The sequence below is a fragment of the Sorex araneus genome, chromosome 5 (genome assembly GCF_027595985.1).
Source record: "Sorex araneus isolate mSorAra2 chromosome 5, mSorAra2.pri, whole genome shotgun sequence".
Lineage (NCBI taxonomy): Eukaryota > Metazoa > Chordata > Mammalia > Eulipotyphla > Soricidae > Sorex > Sorex araneus.
The window spans coordinates 48,970,586-48,987,038 of NC_073306.1; the positions used below are offsets into that span (position 1 = coordinate 48,970,586).

General features: G+C 54.5%; 1 protein-coding gene across 2 annotated transcripts; it reads right to left on the reverse strand.

The window, feature by feature from the left end:
- Positions 1-879: 879 nt before the first annotated feature.
- EXTL1 (exostosin like glycosyltransferase 1) lies at positions 880-15,057 on the reverse strand. Of its 2 annotated transcripts, XM_012931590.2 has the most exons (11): positions 13,643-15,057; positions 7,968-8,058; positions 7,597-7,704; positions 6,479-6,598; positions 5,843-5,975; positions 5,541-5,647; positions 4,409-4,498; positions 3,686-3,772; positions 3,296-3,456; positions 2,222-2,396; positions 1,782-2,073 (listed from the first exon to the last, which is right to left on the reverse strand). In XM_012931590.2, exons 1-11 carry the CDS (start codon positions 14,413-14,415, stop codon positions 1,915-1,917), a joined length of 2,004 nt encoding a protein of 667 aa, XP_012787044.2. In that variant the 5' UTR covers positions 14,416-15,057; the 3' UTR covers positions 1,782-1,914. The 2 variants fall into 2 exon arrangements, with proteins under 2 accessions (XP_054994596.1, XP_012787044.2); XM_055138621.1 differs by lacking the exons at positions 2,222-2,396; positions 4,409-4,498 and having other exon boundaries at positions 880-2,073.
- Between the last annotated feature and the right edge of the window lie 1,396 nt (positions 15,058-16,453).

Consider the following 16,453-nt stretch of genomic DNA (forward strand, 5'->3'; position numbering starts at 1 on the left):
ACAGGCTCAGAGAGACTGAATCACTTGCTTAAGGCCGGTGTGAGATTTCGGCCTATTCCCCTACTCCGTCCTCTGGATCAGGGGCTGGGGCTCTGCTTGGTGCTGTGTGTTGGCATAGGGAGAGCTCCTGGGCTTGGCTGGGCTGTGTTATGGCCATGCCATGGCAGTTCAGTGATCTGGGTGCACAGCTGTGACTGGGAAAGGGAAAGGTGTCTCTTTCCCCTGGCCGGGCCTGGCATCCAAGCCCTGCCCACCGTGGGAAGGTTGCCTGGTGCACAGCTGTGTGCTTCCTCACCAGCCTTCCACTGTTCTGACAGCAGGCCAGACTGCCTCCCCTCTGCTTTCACTCCCACTTCCCCCTCCGTCTCCAACACCTAGGAGTTTCATGCTTTCCAGGGGAGAGCTCTCTCCACACGCCCAGCTGTGACTGACCCCCCAGAAGGCCCTGAGTCATCTAGGAGCCAGAGGTCAAGTTGAAGGGTGGGGGGTGGGGTGCCTGGAAGAGGCCCTGGTGGACGGCATGTTCTGCCAATGAGCTAGTCATGGGAGTTTTCAAAGCTGCCAGGCCATCAGAGCAGGAAAACAGGGACTAAGATAGCTAGCTCGGTGCAGTGTACGTATGAAGGAGGCCCAAGTTCGAGTCCCCATATTGCAAGGTCCTCAAAATACTGAGTCAGAAGTAACTTCCCAGCAACTGTGGGTATGACTTAAAAATAGAAAAATGTCTAGAAACCTCTAACAACCTGGCCCTGAGCAAGACCCACTACTCCAGCCTCTCCATAGAACCCTTCTCCCAGACAAACCCTGGCTGCTTCCCCACAACCCCTCCCCTTCAGCTGCTGTTGGGGTATTTATAGCTTGAGCAGGAGGGGGCAAAGACACAAGCTTTATTTGGGAAGTGATAATCCAATTCCAGGTAGTTGAACCAGGGTGAGCCCAGCGTCCCCTCTGCCTTACTCCACTCGTTACCAGGTGGCCCAGGACAACCCTCCTCCCTGCCAGCTCACCTAGAATTGGTGCCTTCCTACTCCCGCGTGGGTAGAAGTGGAGTAGGGCATTTAGATGCTCACACCCGCCTCTGGTTTCCAGACCTTAGGGCAGCACACACCAACTCTCCAGCCTGCCCTCAGATCCTTACCAGTGTTTAGGATTCCATTCCCTTTCAAGGTGGGGGTGAGAACGCGGTATTGCGCTGACCTCTAGTGGTCCAGGATGGAAATGAAGAGTTGTGATTGAGCCTGAATCCATCCTAGTCACCAGTTGCAAGCCAAGCAAACCAAGCCATGAAACTGGCTTCCCAGTGCCTCCCTGTTCCGTCACACTGGGGCACACGACTGCACCTGGTAAGGCAGGGCATCTGTAGGCAACTGACTTCCCATCCTGGGTATAGGACATTTTTGTCTCTGCACACCCTGTCCACACTCTTGCCGCTGTCAATATAGGGCCACGCACACAGCTAATGTCTCTTCCATCTATCTGTCAGATACTTGTGGAGCACCTGTCGGGCCAGAGAACCCACCCGACCCTGACCTCCCATCTAGGCCAGTGCTTGGGTTGGATGTTGGACGCTGAAGGGCAGCAGTATAGTGCCAACAAGCCCATCCGAAGTGGGGGTGAAGTCATAAAGTCCCTAGAAGAGGCAGGGATCTGAAAGGCAAGTAGAAATCAGCTTCACAGGGAAGCAAAGACCCCTCCAGGTAGGAGGAACAGGAGCGGGCAGTTGTACCTGGAAACCTATTAGCCGCAGGGATGCTGAAAGGACTGAGCCTCCACCCAGTGGGCCAATAGGGACGTAGAGTATTGGCCAACTGGGTGTCCTGATTGGCTTGCCAGATGTCCCAGGATCTGAGCGTCCCACCCTCAGACCAGAGCAGTGAACCCTGGAAGCAAGGCTGGGGTCTTCGCCAGTTCCTACTAGGTTTTCTCCAGGTCACGATACTTCTTACGCAGCACGGACACCGGGTCCTTGTAGAGCACTGGTTCCAGACGGAGGCGAGAGGACACCAGGGGCATGCGGCCGAACCCTGCCGCCGCCTGGTTGACACAGTTGGGCAGCGGTTCCAGCCCAGGCTCCTAAGAGTGGCAGGAGAAATACCTGTGAGAGCGTCTCTGTCCCAAACAACCCCGCTTCCGCCCTCGAGGCAAAAAAAAAAATTGGATTAACTAGTAAGAAATACTTTCTCTGGTCCCAAACCTGTGCCACCCACACCCCTCTCCTTACCATCAGAGGTCTCGCCTCTGGGGGAAGCTGCCTCCCATAGGGCACCTTGATGGGGGGCAGCTTGGTGGCTTCTGCCACCAGGAAGTTCATTAGGACATCCACACAGGAGGGTTCCTGGTCTGCCAGGGTCCTCAGAGCCTTGGGCAGGGAGTGAGTGAAGAGGGTGTGATAATACCTGGGCAGGTGGAGAGAACATGCAGAGGCTGCATTGGAGTTTCCCTCAGCCTCATTTTCCTCTCTTCTGACTTCATTCCTGTGAACCCCGAACCCCAAACCAGAAACCCTGCTCCTGGGAGCCCAGCTGCTTCAGGGAACACCAGCCAGAAACACAGCAACCAGGACAGAAATACAGGATTTCTGTATTTTAAGGAATGCCTATTTCTTAAAAGGTCTTCAGAATTCTGTCGCTGCACCAAGAAACCTCAGGTATCTTCTGGAAAGCCTGGGTCAGACCTGGCCCCCATTCCAGCACACATTTATAAAGCATAAACACTTTTATTATCTCCAGCCCCAATTAACAAACCCAAACACCTCCATACTCTCTGCTACTGAAACCACCAGTTCTGGGGCCAGAAAGATAGTATAGTGGGTACTGTCTGGATCGGCTGTACAGCAAGAGATGGGGCACTTGCCTTGTACGGCTGACCTGGGTTTGGTTCCCAGGACTCCATTCAATCCCCCACGTTCTCCAGGAGTGATCCTTGAGTGTGGAACTTGGAGTAAGCCCTGAACACTGCTGGATGTAGCCCCCAAACCAAACAAAACCCCACCACTGGTCCCTCTTGTCCACCCTCTGTGGGCTGGTACTTTGTGTCATTTTAGTATCAGTGGTCACACTCTCCCTGTGAGGTGATTACATTTCAAGATAAGGAAACTGAGTCTGGAGTGAGGGGAAGAGACTTGTCCATCACATAAAGTGGGCTATGGCTGATCTGGGGCTTGACCCTGGATCCCGAATCTTGACTCTAAGCTGACTGCTTTGTTCTCTCCCAACCCCTACCCCCACTGGCACCTGGTATGAAGGGGGCGTTTTGTGGGGCCCTCTGCCCTCAGTGTTGCGGCTCCCATCCGTACCTGTGGTAGAAGGCAGCTGAGGTGCTCACCATGGAGAATTCATTGGCCTTCTCCGTTGTGTAGTCCCAGCCACCCCGGGCCTCATCCCAGAAGTGGCTCCAGGTCAGAAAGCCCACCAGCCGCTCTGGAAAGCTCTGCCATACCCCGAAAGCGAAGTCTACCTGAGAAGGTAGTTAAATGAGATATGAGGAGAAACAGTCAAAAATAAGGCAAGAGGGTGGCCAGGAAAGAGGAGAGGGAAGAAGCACATCCCCCCACTGGGAGTCACCAAAACAGTAGATGCAAAGGAGCCTGTGGCTGCTTCTCTTCATCACCTGAGGAGAACAGTGGACTCTCTGAGCAGTTTCAAAAGCAGGAGGTCGCTGAGAGTGACCAGGGCCCCAATCTCACCTCACTTGTGGAAAGTGTGCTGTGGGCATCAAGGCTGAGGATGGCATCAGTGTTGATGGCACTGTAGGGTAGGAAGCGCTCACTGACCTGCAGGGAGACCAGGAGGGCCACTCAGCTGTGTGGACCTTCCCCAGGTCCCCAGTGAGCCTGGCCCCCTGCTGGGCCCTGAGCAACTCCATTACTTCTGGGGGTTTCAGTTTCCCTTTGGGTAAGATGGGGCGGTTGCTTTCTAAGGCCTCTTCTAGTTTAGGCATCTTAGATGTGACTGATGTCACATTAGATGCTCATGTCAACCATGGATGCTGGTATTTATAACTGTTGTTTGAAATAAACAGGTCCAGAGAGAAAGTGGAGCTTGCCCCAAACCCACAGCCTGTGGGTACTCACACCCACGCTGGCTCTCCAAGGTTGCTCTCCTCAGGCCCAGTGCAATGCTGCAACCAGTATGTGTTTCTTTGGGGTTCCCAGGTTTCCCTTTTCCTCTCCGCTGAACTGCAGTCCGCTCCCAGCCTCCCACAGCAGACACCCTGCCATCAGGTGCCCCAGTGAAAGAGCAGCACTTCTCGGAGGCCTGCAGCCAACATCACTGGTTGACTCGTTCAAGGCCAGGTTGATGTGGAGTCTTATCTCAGACCCATAAAGCTCAGCACTCCATGGTCCATTCCCAAGTTCCCAGCATTCAGAGGTGAGTCCACCCCTTCCACAGCCCTCCTCATCCCTCACCTTCCTGGGTCCATTAATGACAGTCAAGGGCACAGCTGTCTCTGGCCACCTGGGTGGAGGTGGCATCTCACTGCTCCAGAAAACCAAGATCTAGGAGGAAAGGGCGGGGAGCGAGGGTTCCTGTGGTCAGAGTAGAAGTGCGGTGAGTGGGAGAAGTAGGGAGAGTGTCTGTCTTGGGGAATGAGCAGAGGGTGCAACTGAAACCAGGGTCTTTCCAAGGCTGCCATATTCTTGCCTCTGGAGGACCAGAAGTGAGGAAGCTAGCTTCCTGAGAGTCTCTTATGCTGGTCCCTGGCCTGGACACTACCCCCATGCTCCACCCCCAGTTTCTTGTGAAGATTTATGTTCTCTTCCCCCTGCTCCTCTAGCATTCATGGCCCAGCTCAAATGTTCCATATTTGGAGCTATTCCACCTAAGTTGTGAATCTCTCTGAGTGTCGACAGTCTCTGGGCCAGGAAATGCCTGGTGACTGAGTCCCAAGGGCAGAATCCTCATCAAGTTCAGGACTAGGTGTTCAGGAAATGACATCTGGGAAAATATCTCCCCACGGTGCATATATTTTTCTTTTTGTTTGTTGAGTTGATTTTTGGCCACACCCAGCGATACTCAAAGGTTATTCCTGGGTGGTGCTCAGGGGACCAAATGGGATGCTGAGGATTGAACCCAGGTGTACTGCATGCAAGGCAAGTGTCCTACCCGCTGTACTATCTCTCCAGCCCAAGATGCATCTCCTTTTTAGGTAGCTTCATCATTTCCATGGAAGGAGGGATAGTGATGAGGTATAAGAGTAAGAAATAGGAGTTAAAAGGAAGATAGGACTTGAGCTCATAGTACAGTGGGTAAGGACTTGTCTTGCACCTAACTAACCGGGGTTCCATCCCTAGCACCCCATATGGCCCTCCGAATTCCTTCAGGAGTGATTCTTGGCACAGAACAAAAAGCAAGCCCTGAATACCACTGGGTATGACCTTCCAAAAATAAAAATATGAAAGAAAAACAGAATCAAGGGCACTTGAAAATTCTTTTGAACTCCTCGCCCCCCAAATGTCTTGACTAGAAGTCTTCAAGAAATCTGCCATGTCCCTCATCCCCACTCTGGATCTAAGGACCTCAGGTGACAAGGGGACAGACCTGGGCACAGTGTTTGGAGTCTGCCACCGCCTGGATGAGCTTCAGGGGGGGCTGGCTTAGAGCCCCCATCCAGACCAGGGCGCTGAATCTGCCTGCAGGCTGAGAGCCTAGAGGAATGAGACACAAGAGCATTAGGTGGGAGAGAACAGAACCCCCCTATAGAATGAAAATCTGGGGACCCTGGGAGCCAAGAGGGTTGCTGGGGACTCTGGATGGCCTTGGAGGCTCCTTAGGGTGGAGGCTGGTGCAGACTGGGGAAGAGTGGATGAGGTGACTTCAAGCTGTCCCTCCCTAGGACATACCCTGTTGTAGGTGGTAGAAGGGGAAGTCCAAGGGGCTTGTAGAAAAGATGGGCAGGGCCAGGAGAGCCCCTGGAGGGCTGTTCCACAGCAATGAGGGGTGAGCAGAGGCACCCAAGATCCGATCATGAATAATCTGTGGAAGAGAGGGCTGTGAAGACAGAGCGGCCAGTGGAGCCAGGCCAGAGGAGGGCAAAGGGAGTTCCTAGTGTGACCCACACCATCCCCGCAGGCCGCAGAGATCTGGGCTGAGCACACGCAGAAGGGCTGCCCTTGAAGCTGGCCTGCAGAGGAGGCACATGGTGGACTCAGGTTCCCCCGTCCCACCTGCTCACACCATTCCTCCCAGATGCTGAATCCTTCCCATGGTGCCCCCGGGGACCACTGCCCTCAACTGGAAATGGCACATCCATTAAAATCTCTTTGCCACCGCTGATCCTCTACAAGTGGGGAAACTGAGGCCAAAACTGGGGAAGGAACTTGCCCAAGACCTCAGAGCTGTGCCTTGGGGTTAGCCAGAAAGCATTTCTAAGGGGAGAGAGGTCCAAAACCAAGCAAGAACGGGACTCTGAGAGCAGGACGTGGAGAGGAGATAGAGATGAGGCGAGAGCTGGGCTCCCCTCAGTGAGTGACCCGCACCTCCAATGTGGTATAGATGACCTTCTCGATTGAGGAGAAGTAGGCATCCCACAGAAGCTGGGTCTGCTGGCGCAGTGAGAGGACCCGGGTGGGGGGCATCTCCTGGAGGGCACTCGGGACCTGGGGGACAGCAAGAGAGAAAGGGAAGGCATGGGGTGGGGAGCTTTGTCTGGGTGGGGACAACCTGGAGCTGGGGTCTGTCCAGGAAGCAGAAGCCCCCTCCCTGAGGTTCTCCACATGGGTTAGCAGCACACTACCCCCCCCTCACCCCCCAGCACCACCACCTCGGCCCAAGCCCAAGGGGCACAGCAGCCAAGAGTTCAAGGGTCACACAGAGCTGGGTGAAACACCACTTAGTAACTGTGGCTATGACGGGCTGCTGAACCTCTCTGAGTCTAGTTCTGCATCTGCAAAATGACCAGCCGGGAGGGTGGTTGCAAAGACCAGAGTGCCGGTGAAGTGCTTAGCACATTCTAGAGGCTCTGGAAATGCAAGCGGTTAACTTCCTGTGCTGTTCTCCCTTCTCGGAGGAGGCAAGACTCCTACAGATGTTTGTTTTCCAGAGATGGGCAAAATAAATTTCATCAGATGGAAAACCACAGTGAAGTTTCCTTTTTCCCACCCCACCCGCCAAGGAGGCACTCAAACTCCGGATTTTCTGTGGCTGTCCTTTAAACTGGGGTACGTTTGTTTGGGGGCAACATCTGGCAATGCTGAGGGCTACTCCTGACTCAGTATTCAGGGGTCATACACAACAGTGCTCAAGGGTCACTTCTGGCAGTCCAAGTCACTTCAGGGGGTGCCAGGAGGGGTCAAGGGTCAAACCCGGGCCTCCAGTATGCAAAGCATGCCCTCTTGTCCTTTGACCTTTCTCTCCAGGTCCTCAATTGGATTTTCAACTGAGGCTGAAAGAGGCAAAGCTTGCTCTCAAAACCCACAGGCAGACCTGTCTCCCTCTGATTCTGGGGAACACAGAGGGAGACGAAGGAATACGGGCATATCCATCAATGTACATATATGAGGATGGGAATGAGGATTGAAGCAGCCGAGGGCCGAGGTCCCGTGGCCCCCCACCATGTCATGGGCCCAGCCTCGACCCCAAGGCAGGCCTGAGCTACCTGAAGCGAGAGTCTCTCATCAGCTACGATGGCTGCCTTGGTCCAGTCGATGACCTCGGAGAAGGGCAGCTCCCAGCCAGGGCTGAGCAGCACAGGGATGCAGCCAGCCTAGGGGCAGGAGGGGGTTCACTAGAGAGCCCAATGCCCCCCAAATTCCAAGTCAGAAGTCTCTGCTGTTGGGGACAATGGGGACAAAAAGAAAAGTGACCTTTTGGGGGAGAGAGGGTGGCTCTGCAGAGGGGGCAGGGACCACAGACACAGCTGAGTTCCAGAATGAAGAGGGGACAGCTTACTGTCTCCCCAGAGCTCAGAGCACCCCTCCTTTGTGTGAGGGGGCTCAGAGGACAGGAAATGTGCAAGTGGGGGTGTACCTGCAGGGCGTGGAGGAAGTGCAAGGCAGCAGGACGGTGGCCAGGAATGAGGCAGAAGGTGGCATTGGGCAGCGCAGCCCCAGGGTGGGTCCTAGGAGAAACAGGAAGGGGTCCCACATACATGAAGTCTGAGACAGCTGCCCCTCACCTGCCTGGCTCCCCAGCCCACGCCAGCACTCCCAAATTCACAGTGTACCCCACTACGGTGTGCTCAGGTTGACAACACTGATGCCCTGACAATGCCACACACCAACACACACCCCAACATACCCCGACACATACACCCACATATACACATATTAACACACACACCTATGTACACACTGACACACACATACACACACCAACACCACACACTGACACACAGCCCAATACACATACACTCACACACACACACACACACCAACACCTGCACACTGACAGCCTGACACACACATACACACTGATATACACACACTGACACACACATACACACACCAATACCCACATACTGACACACAACCTGACACACACTAATACACACTGACACACACATACACACACCAACAGACACACAGCCCAACACACACACACACATACACATCAACATACACACTGACACAGCCTGACACACTGACACACAGCTCAATACTCGGTACACACATATTGATACACACACACACTGCCACACTCATACATGGACACACATGCAAACAAGCCTCGGGCGGGAGAAATGGCACAGTAGGTACAGCACTTGCCTTGTATGCAATGACTTTGGGGACTCTGGTGTGATCCCCTGTACTGCATGTCCTGAGCACAGAACCAGGAATAGCCCCGGAGCACCACCGCTGAGTATGATTCAAAAAACACCCCCCAAAAAAGCCTCCCAGCACCCCCAACAGGGAGGCAGCACTCCAGCGTTCCAGGATTGTGGTAAACTCTCCCTTCCCTTCTCAGGATCTCAGATTCCTCATTTGCAAAATGGAGGCCTTAGGACCTGAGGTGTCTGGGCTGGCCTGACTTGGACAGGCCCCATTAGCCCTCCCACTGTGCCCATTGCCTGCTACCTCACCTGGATGCCTTAGTGCCCGCCCTGCCCCCAGCCTCAGAGCAGCGACTGAAAAGGTTTCCCTGTTTGAGGTGGGCTGGGCCCCCAGCCTGGAACCACACAGGCAGCAGCTTCCTGAGGCCCCTTGCCCACAGGAAAGGCCTCCTCTGTTCTTCTGGCTCCTCCCTGTGCCTCTGGGGGCTGGGCTGGACTCACAGCCTCCTCAGAGCACCTCCCTGAGACCCTCACCCAGAGAGCCAGGGCCCACTACCCAGCTGGGTCGGGGCTCACAGGCCTGCTCAGAGTGGGTCAGGGTCCCAGGACCCTTCTCTGCTATGACCTCTGGCCTGGGCGTGATGAGTCAGCCTCTAAGCAACCCCCTGTACAGACGGGGAGACTGAGGCTCTGAAACCCATGCTCTGGTCCAGATCACAGACAGGGTTGGGGAGCACTGAAACTAGAGTCTGCAGGAACTAGTTTCCTGGTCATCTTGTTTCCCAAATGATGGGTAGTACTCTCACATGGGATCACATAACTGAATGTGAGAGGTCCGGGGAGTCACAAAAAAATTGGCAACAGTAAAAGATTTCTGAACATGCAACCATCAGAAATGAATTAAAAATCAAACGCGGGCTGGAGCGATAGCACAACAGGTAGGGCATCTGCTTTGCTTTTTGGGTGTGACTTGGTAAGATTCCTCCTTCACAGAGAAGGAAACTGAGGTCTACGGAGGACACAACGGGCTAGAGCAATAGAACAATGGCAGGGCACTTGCCTTGCATGCGATTGTCTTGGTTTCTATCCCCAGCACCCCATATAGTACCCCCAGCCCTGCCAGGAGTATTCCTGAGTACAGAGTCAGAATAAGCCCTAAGCACTACCAGTTGTGGCCCAAAAACCCTCCCCCCAAAAAAATAAAAAATTAAAGAGAACATACACACACACACACACACACTCTGAAGAAGAGCTAGGCAGACAGTTTGCACAGCCTCTCCTGCTTCACAGTGTGTCTCCAACACAACAATAACAATAACAACAACAAAACAGAGTCCCAGAGTGACTGTTCCATGTGCAATAGAGGACAGATCCAGGACTGACCAAAGGTCAGTTTCTGCACAAATCTGACCATGGAACTGGCTGAGGCGAAATTTGGCACGGTGTGAGTCCTCCATTCACTGAGGTAAATAAGCATGTGTGTGTGTGTGTGTGTGTGTGTGTGTGTGTGTGTGTGTGTGTGTGTGTGATAAAAAGGACATTGAGATAATTGCAAATGAAGTTTCTTAGGGCTTGTGAACATGCACGGTGCTTGCCACGGATTCTGAGGGGTATCTCAGTGTGTCAGTGTGGTTCCACCCCTGGCCGAGGTCTGTACCAGACCTAGCCATAGACAACTAAGTTCCCTGTGCCTAGGGCACCCCCCCCCCCCCAGTAAAAACACTTGATAGTACATGTAGTCACATTTGATAACTGTTGGTATAAGAGTGAACATATTAATATTACCTATGAAAATATTTTATTCTACCTAAAGCATCTTTCTTCTTCTGATTGACAAAGAAGACGTTAACATGGGCCCAGAGGAGACAGGCCAGGATACTTTAAAACCTGCCAAGTCAAGAACAAAGTGGGGGTGGGGGAGACAGAGCCCCCCACAGCCTATAAGCATAGTCTCAGGAGAAGCTGGGGCAACTGCTGGCGGCCAGAGGGCGGGGAGGGAGCCTTTACTGAAGACCCCTTTGTACCTTTGGAACTGAGTACCCAGTGAATGAATTCCCCATTCATAAAAATAAATAAATACCTACTTAAATGGGTGGACGCTTATGCCAAAGGAACAGGAGACTATTCAACCAAGGTGGGAAAACATGGCCTTCAGAGCCAGCAGGGCAGGGTTTGAGCCCCATTCCTCCCTTCCCCACCCCCTAGTCAGAATCAGAAGAGTGGGGGGCCATGGTGAATCAGGAGCTGGGCCAGCTCCCTCCACCCTCTGAGCCTCATCTTCCTGTTCCCTGAAATGGGGGTCCTTCCCTGCAGTGCCCTTGAGCAGACTGAGCCCTGCCTTATGGAAGTGGCTGCAGAGCACAAGGCTCAGGGCTCTCCCCCCATGGTGGCTTGGCCCATTCCCTACTCTGGCCAGCGGAATGAATGTGGGGCAGAGGTGGGGACTGTGAATCACCCCTTCCTCTGGCCAACCCTTGTTTATTCAGGCCACCTTGGGTCTAGTTCTTCTGCTCCATGCCTATCCTGGCTAGCTTCAGGAAGCAACCTGGCACTTCAGGGAAACTGAGGCTTAAATTCCCCCAGTGCTGGTAAATCCAGGGACCTATGATGAGCAGAGTCCAAGATCAGAACTTCTTGAAGCTCAGGGGACAGTTAGAGGCTGTCAAGTGTCACAGCTGGGAAAGAAACGTATTGAAAATGTACCCCAGAGAGTGGGTATATAGACTAGAAAACCTTGCCCGTTTCTGGGCCATTCTGAGACTAGACACACGGTGAATCCCTACCTAGTGTGTGCTGCTCCCCAGTTTTCAGCTTCTCAGGGAAGTTCAAGATGAAATAGCTTCTCAATTTGCCCATAATCAACTGTATTTGGCTATAACTGACATCAACTGAAAAAACTTACTGGAAGAAAGAATAGCTAAGATTTCCTTTTTTTATCAGAAAAGTGAGCAGGAGGGCAAAGAGGTTGTCCAAAGGGTTAGAGCACATGCCTTGCCTGTGGGAAGTCCAGGTTCAATATCTGGAACTGCAGAGTCCCCCAAGAACCGCCATGTGTAACCCCCTCCAAATAAAACAGGGGACTGAAGAGAGTGTATAGGGTTAAAGCGCTTGCCTTGCAACCTGGGTTCAATACCAAGCACCACACCACTAGAAGTGATTCCTGAATGTAGATCTAGGATGGGCTGGAGCAATAGCACAGCAGTAGGGCATTTGCCTTGCACGCAGCCGACCCGGGTTCGATTCCTCTGCCCCTCTCAGAGAGCCTGGCAAGCTACCGAGAGTATCCTACCTGCACAGCAGAGCCTGGCAAGCTCCCCGTGGTGTATTCTATATGCCAAAAACAGTAACAACAAGTCTCAAAATGGAGATGTTACTGGTGACCACTCGAGCAAATCGATGAGCAATGGGATGACAGTGATACAGTGATACAGATCCAGGATAAGCTCAGCACTGCCAGTGTGGCACAAAAGCAAAATAAAAAAACAAAGACAACCAACAACAGAAAAGTGAATCAGGGTATGGTGACTGTGTCACCAAAGGTGAGTTCTGAGGTGTCTGAGGGGAATCCCCAGTTTTTCAGATGACTGCTAAAATGTGCACCGTGCTTTTTAGGTGTGCAACAGTTGCCCTGTGGCCGCCTGGAGACCATCTGCCTTCTGGAAGGAGAGGATTCCATTCCCACAGGTGCCCTGGAGCCGAGGGAAGCCGCAGAAGGCCCAAGTAGAGGCAAAAATGGAGCAGGGCCCTGAGGAGGGCCCCTGGGAGAGAGCTCAGAATAGCCTGGGTTGTTCTAGCAAAGCAAAGGGAGATGCCCGAGGGAGGGCGGGAGTCAGACGAGATTCCAGAGTGGCAGCTTCCAACTCAGGTCAGCCAGGAGATGGAGAAAGAACTGTCTGGGTGTGAGGCAACCTGGACAACCTCCAAAGGACTTTCCTTCTCACCTGCCCAGCCAGGAGACTCCTTGAGATACTACTGGCCTCCTGGGGGTGTAGAGGATTTGGAGCGCTCAGAAGGGATATGCTTAAGTGAGAAGCTTCTCAGAGACCCCTAGAGGTGCCAGTGCCCTCTCTTGTAAGATTCAGAAATCCCCCACCCCATGGGAACCTTACTGGGACCCTTCCCCAGATCTGACCTAGTGACTGTGACCAAAGGCTGCTTCCTTGAGAGCCCACCACCCCAATCCTCCAATGCAGACACGGAACCGCTTCTCTCTGTGACCTATGAACCACCTCTCTCTGAGGTGTTTGATGGGTTGGACCATATACTCTCCTTTCAAACTCTAAAAACTCACCTGCTGCAGGCGATTCAAGTACTGACTGGGTGGCCTCAGACAACTCACTGAATCTCTCTGAGCTTTGTGCTTCAGTGCCCAGCACACAGGCGCTTACATGTGAGTCATTAGTATTATTCTGTTAGTGATTATTTACAAAAGTACATAGCACGGAGCAGGCACTCTAGGAGGGCTGGTTACGATGTTAGAGAAGGAGGGATTAGAATCAGAGGAACAGAGTAAGAGTGACTCATGATTCCTGTTTCTCAAGATCCCCGAGGGAGAGACCGCCAAAGAGGGCCTTGGATACCCCTTGAGGTGAATCATCTCGTGCTGGTGTTAATGCTCTCTGCTGTCCAACCTGACTCCTGCAGCTGTAGCCTGAGTTCACCTGGCTTGGTTTTCTCCCCTCCCAGGCACTTCAGGAAAACTGAGATTTAAATTCCCCCAGTGCTGGTAAATCACCTGTGATGAGCAGAGTTCAAGATCAGAACTTCTTGAAGCCCAGGGGACAGTTAGAGGCTCTGTCAAGTGTCACAGCTGGGAAAGAAAAACCTCAGAGAGTGGGGTATGTAGACTAGAAAACCTTGCTGGGTTCTGGGTCATTCTCCCAGACCCTTCCCACCCACCCCCTCCCCCACCCCCCAGGAAGCATCCACTCACTGCTCTGATCCAGGGTCCTGCTGACAGTGCCCTTTCCAGGGGCAGGCAGAGGAGCTGATGCCTGCAGGGCGCCACCTTCCCCCTTCCTCTGCCAGGGCCAGCAAAGCCATCCTGGGGTGGGGGCTGTGCTGCCGCAACTGGCCAGGAGCCCCACCTCGCAGTGGGTGGGCTTCAGGTAGGAGCGGGAGGGCCACATCGAAGCCGGGCCGGAAGGTGTCCACGGTGGGGCTGGCCTGGGCCACCATCGCCTGTCCCAGCTGGAGCGTCGGGGGGCAGGGATCCGGGTGCAGCCTGAGGACCAGGCGGTTCCTGCCTCCATTCCATTGTGTAGGCACTGGATCGGTCTCTCCAGCACACGCCCCCGAGCTGAGGAGGAGGTGCAGGCAGGCCTCAGCCGGGCTTCCTGTGAAGTAGCGGGAGCCTTCAATGGAGGCCAGGATCCTGCGATGAGTCTCAGAGATGGGACCAGCCGAGGGGGACACATGTACCTTGAGGCCACCACCCCTGCACTTGGAGGTGTCAAAGCAAGTTGCCCAATTGCAGCTGTCACGATGCGGTGTGGGAGGACGTCTGGGGGCATCTTCCAGAGACTCCCCGGGTGAAGAGAAAGCCTGCAGGAGATCTGTGTCCAGCCAACGGGGCCAGTCTGCAGGGGGCCCCAGCCGAGGCCCACCAGGCACCGCCAGGCGGAGGAGGGGGAAGACTCCCAGGAGGACGATGAACCAGGAGACAGACAGCACCAGCCAGAGGGACTTTGTTCTCCGCCAGCGCATGTGGCCACCCCCGCAGGGCTGCGCTGTGGCCAGAGTGGGCCACGGGGCCTGGCAGCAAACTTCTAGTTCAGCACCCTCATGGCACTGCGGGGAGAAGCGAGGGGGTCTGGAGAACAGGCTCCTGTGTCAGTCCAGCAGCGGGTCACCAGCTGAGCATGAAGGGCTGGAGCACCCAGCCCACTGGCCTTGGCTTTTCACACTCAGGACCTTTGGCCCCAGCTCTTCTCAGGCTGCTGCCACCCCTGTCAGACCGTGAGGCGGCATCCTCTGCCTTCCTGGCAGCACCCCCTGACCTTACCCTCAGTGCAGGGGAGGGCCCTCCGCCAGGTGCTGGGGGGCTCGCTGGGGTGCCTGCAGAAGGCGGCTTGGAAGGGTTCCACGCTGGAAGGACGCTGGTTTGGCCTCCCCAAATCACCCCCTGCCTTGAGCAGCCCCTAAGCAGCCCTGGGCCACCCAGTGCCTGCTGGCACAACTCCTAGCCTAGATGCCCTGTGACTAGAGCTAAAATTAGCCCCTATGTCCCTAGTGGACTAGTAGGGTCCTCTGAGGCCACGGCCTGGTCACAGCCAGTGCCCCTTGCGTGGGGTCCAGGCAGGTGGTGGGTCCTGGTCCTTCCCCACCCTGTCGCGAGTCCAAGACAGCTGAACTCCTCCTCCTCCCTGGTTCCCCCCACCCCACCCCCGCAACTGGCCCTCTGACTTAGAGCTGTCAGGGCGCAAAGGCCACGGACCCAGCCCCAGGACCCCCCAGGGCGGGCTGGTATCTTCTGGGTTCCCTCTGCAGGCAGCCTCTGGCGCTTCCAGATCACTTTCTGGGAGCTGCAGCCTGGCTCCGCCCACGCCGCTCCGATTCGCTCCTGGCCCAGAGGCGGGGTGTCTACTTAACCCCTTCCAAACCTCGGCTGCTGCTAGTCAATGAGGGCAACTGGTAGGGGCCCGCCTCACAGTTGGTCACCAGGAGCTGTGACAGCTTCACCTAACTTTAGAGATGAGGAAAGTGACGCTCACAGCGGGTGTGTGTGGGGGGTGTCTTCCTACTTTGACTCAGCTAAGAAGGGTCAGGGGTCCTGATCCTTGGAGCTCTGGACCCTAATTCTTGGAGCTTCCTCAGGGCTCCCCAGCTCCACCCTAAACCTTAAAGCTTTCTCAGGCGGCCTCAGCTGGGCAACTCGGAAATCTACAAACGAGCAGATGAGAAATAGACACGGAGCGGATTAGCTAAAATGTTCCCTGCTACTTTCAACATTGGTTCCCTTTTTCTTCCAGCGCCCTCCCCGCCCAATCTCACCCCCATTCACACCCATTCCTGGCGCCTGGGACTCAGGTGCACCCTCTGCCGGGGCTCTGCAGTCGGTCTTCATCTTGTTCCAAGCTGTGGAAGTGCTTGCTGGGGTGCAACTCGCTTTTCAGTGTATTGAGAAATGATAGAGCTAGTTGGGGGAGCCCCAGTGTGATGAGGGAGGCTTCAAGGAGCTGACCTAGCTGGAGTTGACACTCACTAGTGACGGGGACTTCTGTCCCTTCTTCGCTTAGATCAGGGTAATGAGTCTGCCAGGAGATAGTTAAACCCAGGCCTGACTCTTGGGGGGGTTCCCACAGGTGGCAACCCCACCTGTCTTCACTCCTCTGGGCTCAGAGAGTGCTCATGTGAGGTGAGGGCTACCACATGAATGCTTTGCCTTCCAGGGTCAGCCAGTCTGAGGGCGGGGCACAAATCACCTCAGAGTGTCCTCAAAATGGCCAGTGTCATCTTTTTTTTAGGAACTATCTTTTTTTTTTTTTTTGCTTTTTGGGTCACACCCAGCGATGCTCAGGGGTTACTCCTGGCTTTGCACTCAGGAACTACTCCTGGTGGTGCTTGGGGGACCATATGGGATGCCGGGGATCGAACCCGGGTCGGCCGCGTGCAAGGCAAACGCCCTACCCGCTGTGCTATCGCTCCGGCCCCAATATAAGAACTATCTTTAAGGATTTAGCTGACACTCCCCACAGGCACCATGTGAGGCGAGGAGGTGGAGGATTCTTTGTGCCTGTGGTGG

Bases quoted from the DNA above. Each gene is read 5' to 3' on its own strand.
- EXTL1 (XM_055138621.1), bottom strand. From the start codon at position 14,415: ATGCGCTGGCGGAGAACAAAGTCCCTCTGGCTGGTGCTGTCTGTCTCC. The intron at 7,705-7,967 runs GTACACCCCCAC...TCCTGCCCCTAG, and splicing joins ACTTCCTCCACGCCCTGCAG to GCTGGCTGCATCCCTGTGCT. The intron at 5,648-5,842 runs GTATGTCCTAGG...TCATTCCTCTAG, and splicing joins CTTCTACCACCTACAACAGG to GCTCTCAGCCTGCAGGCAGA.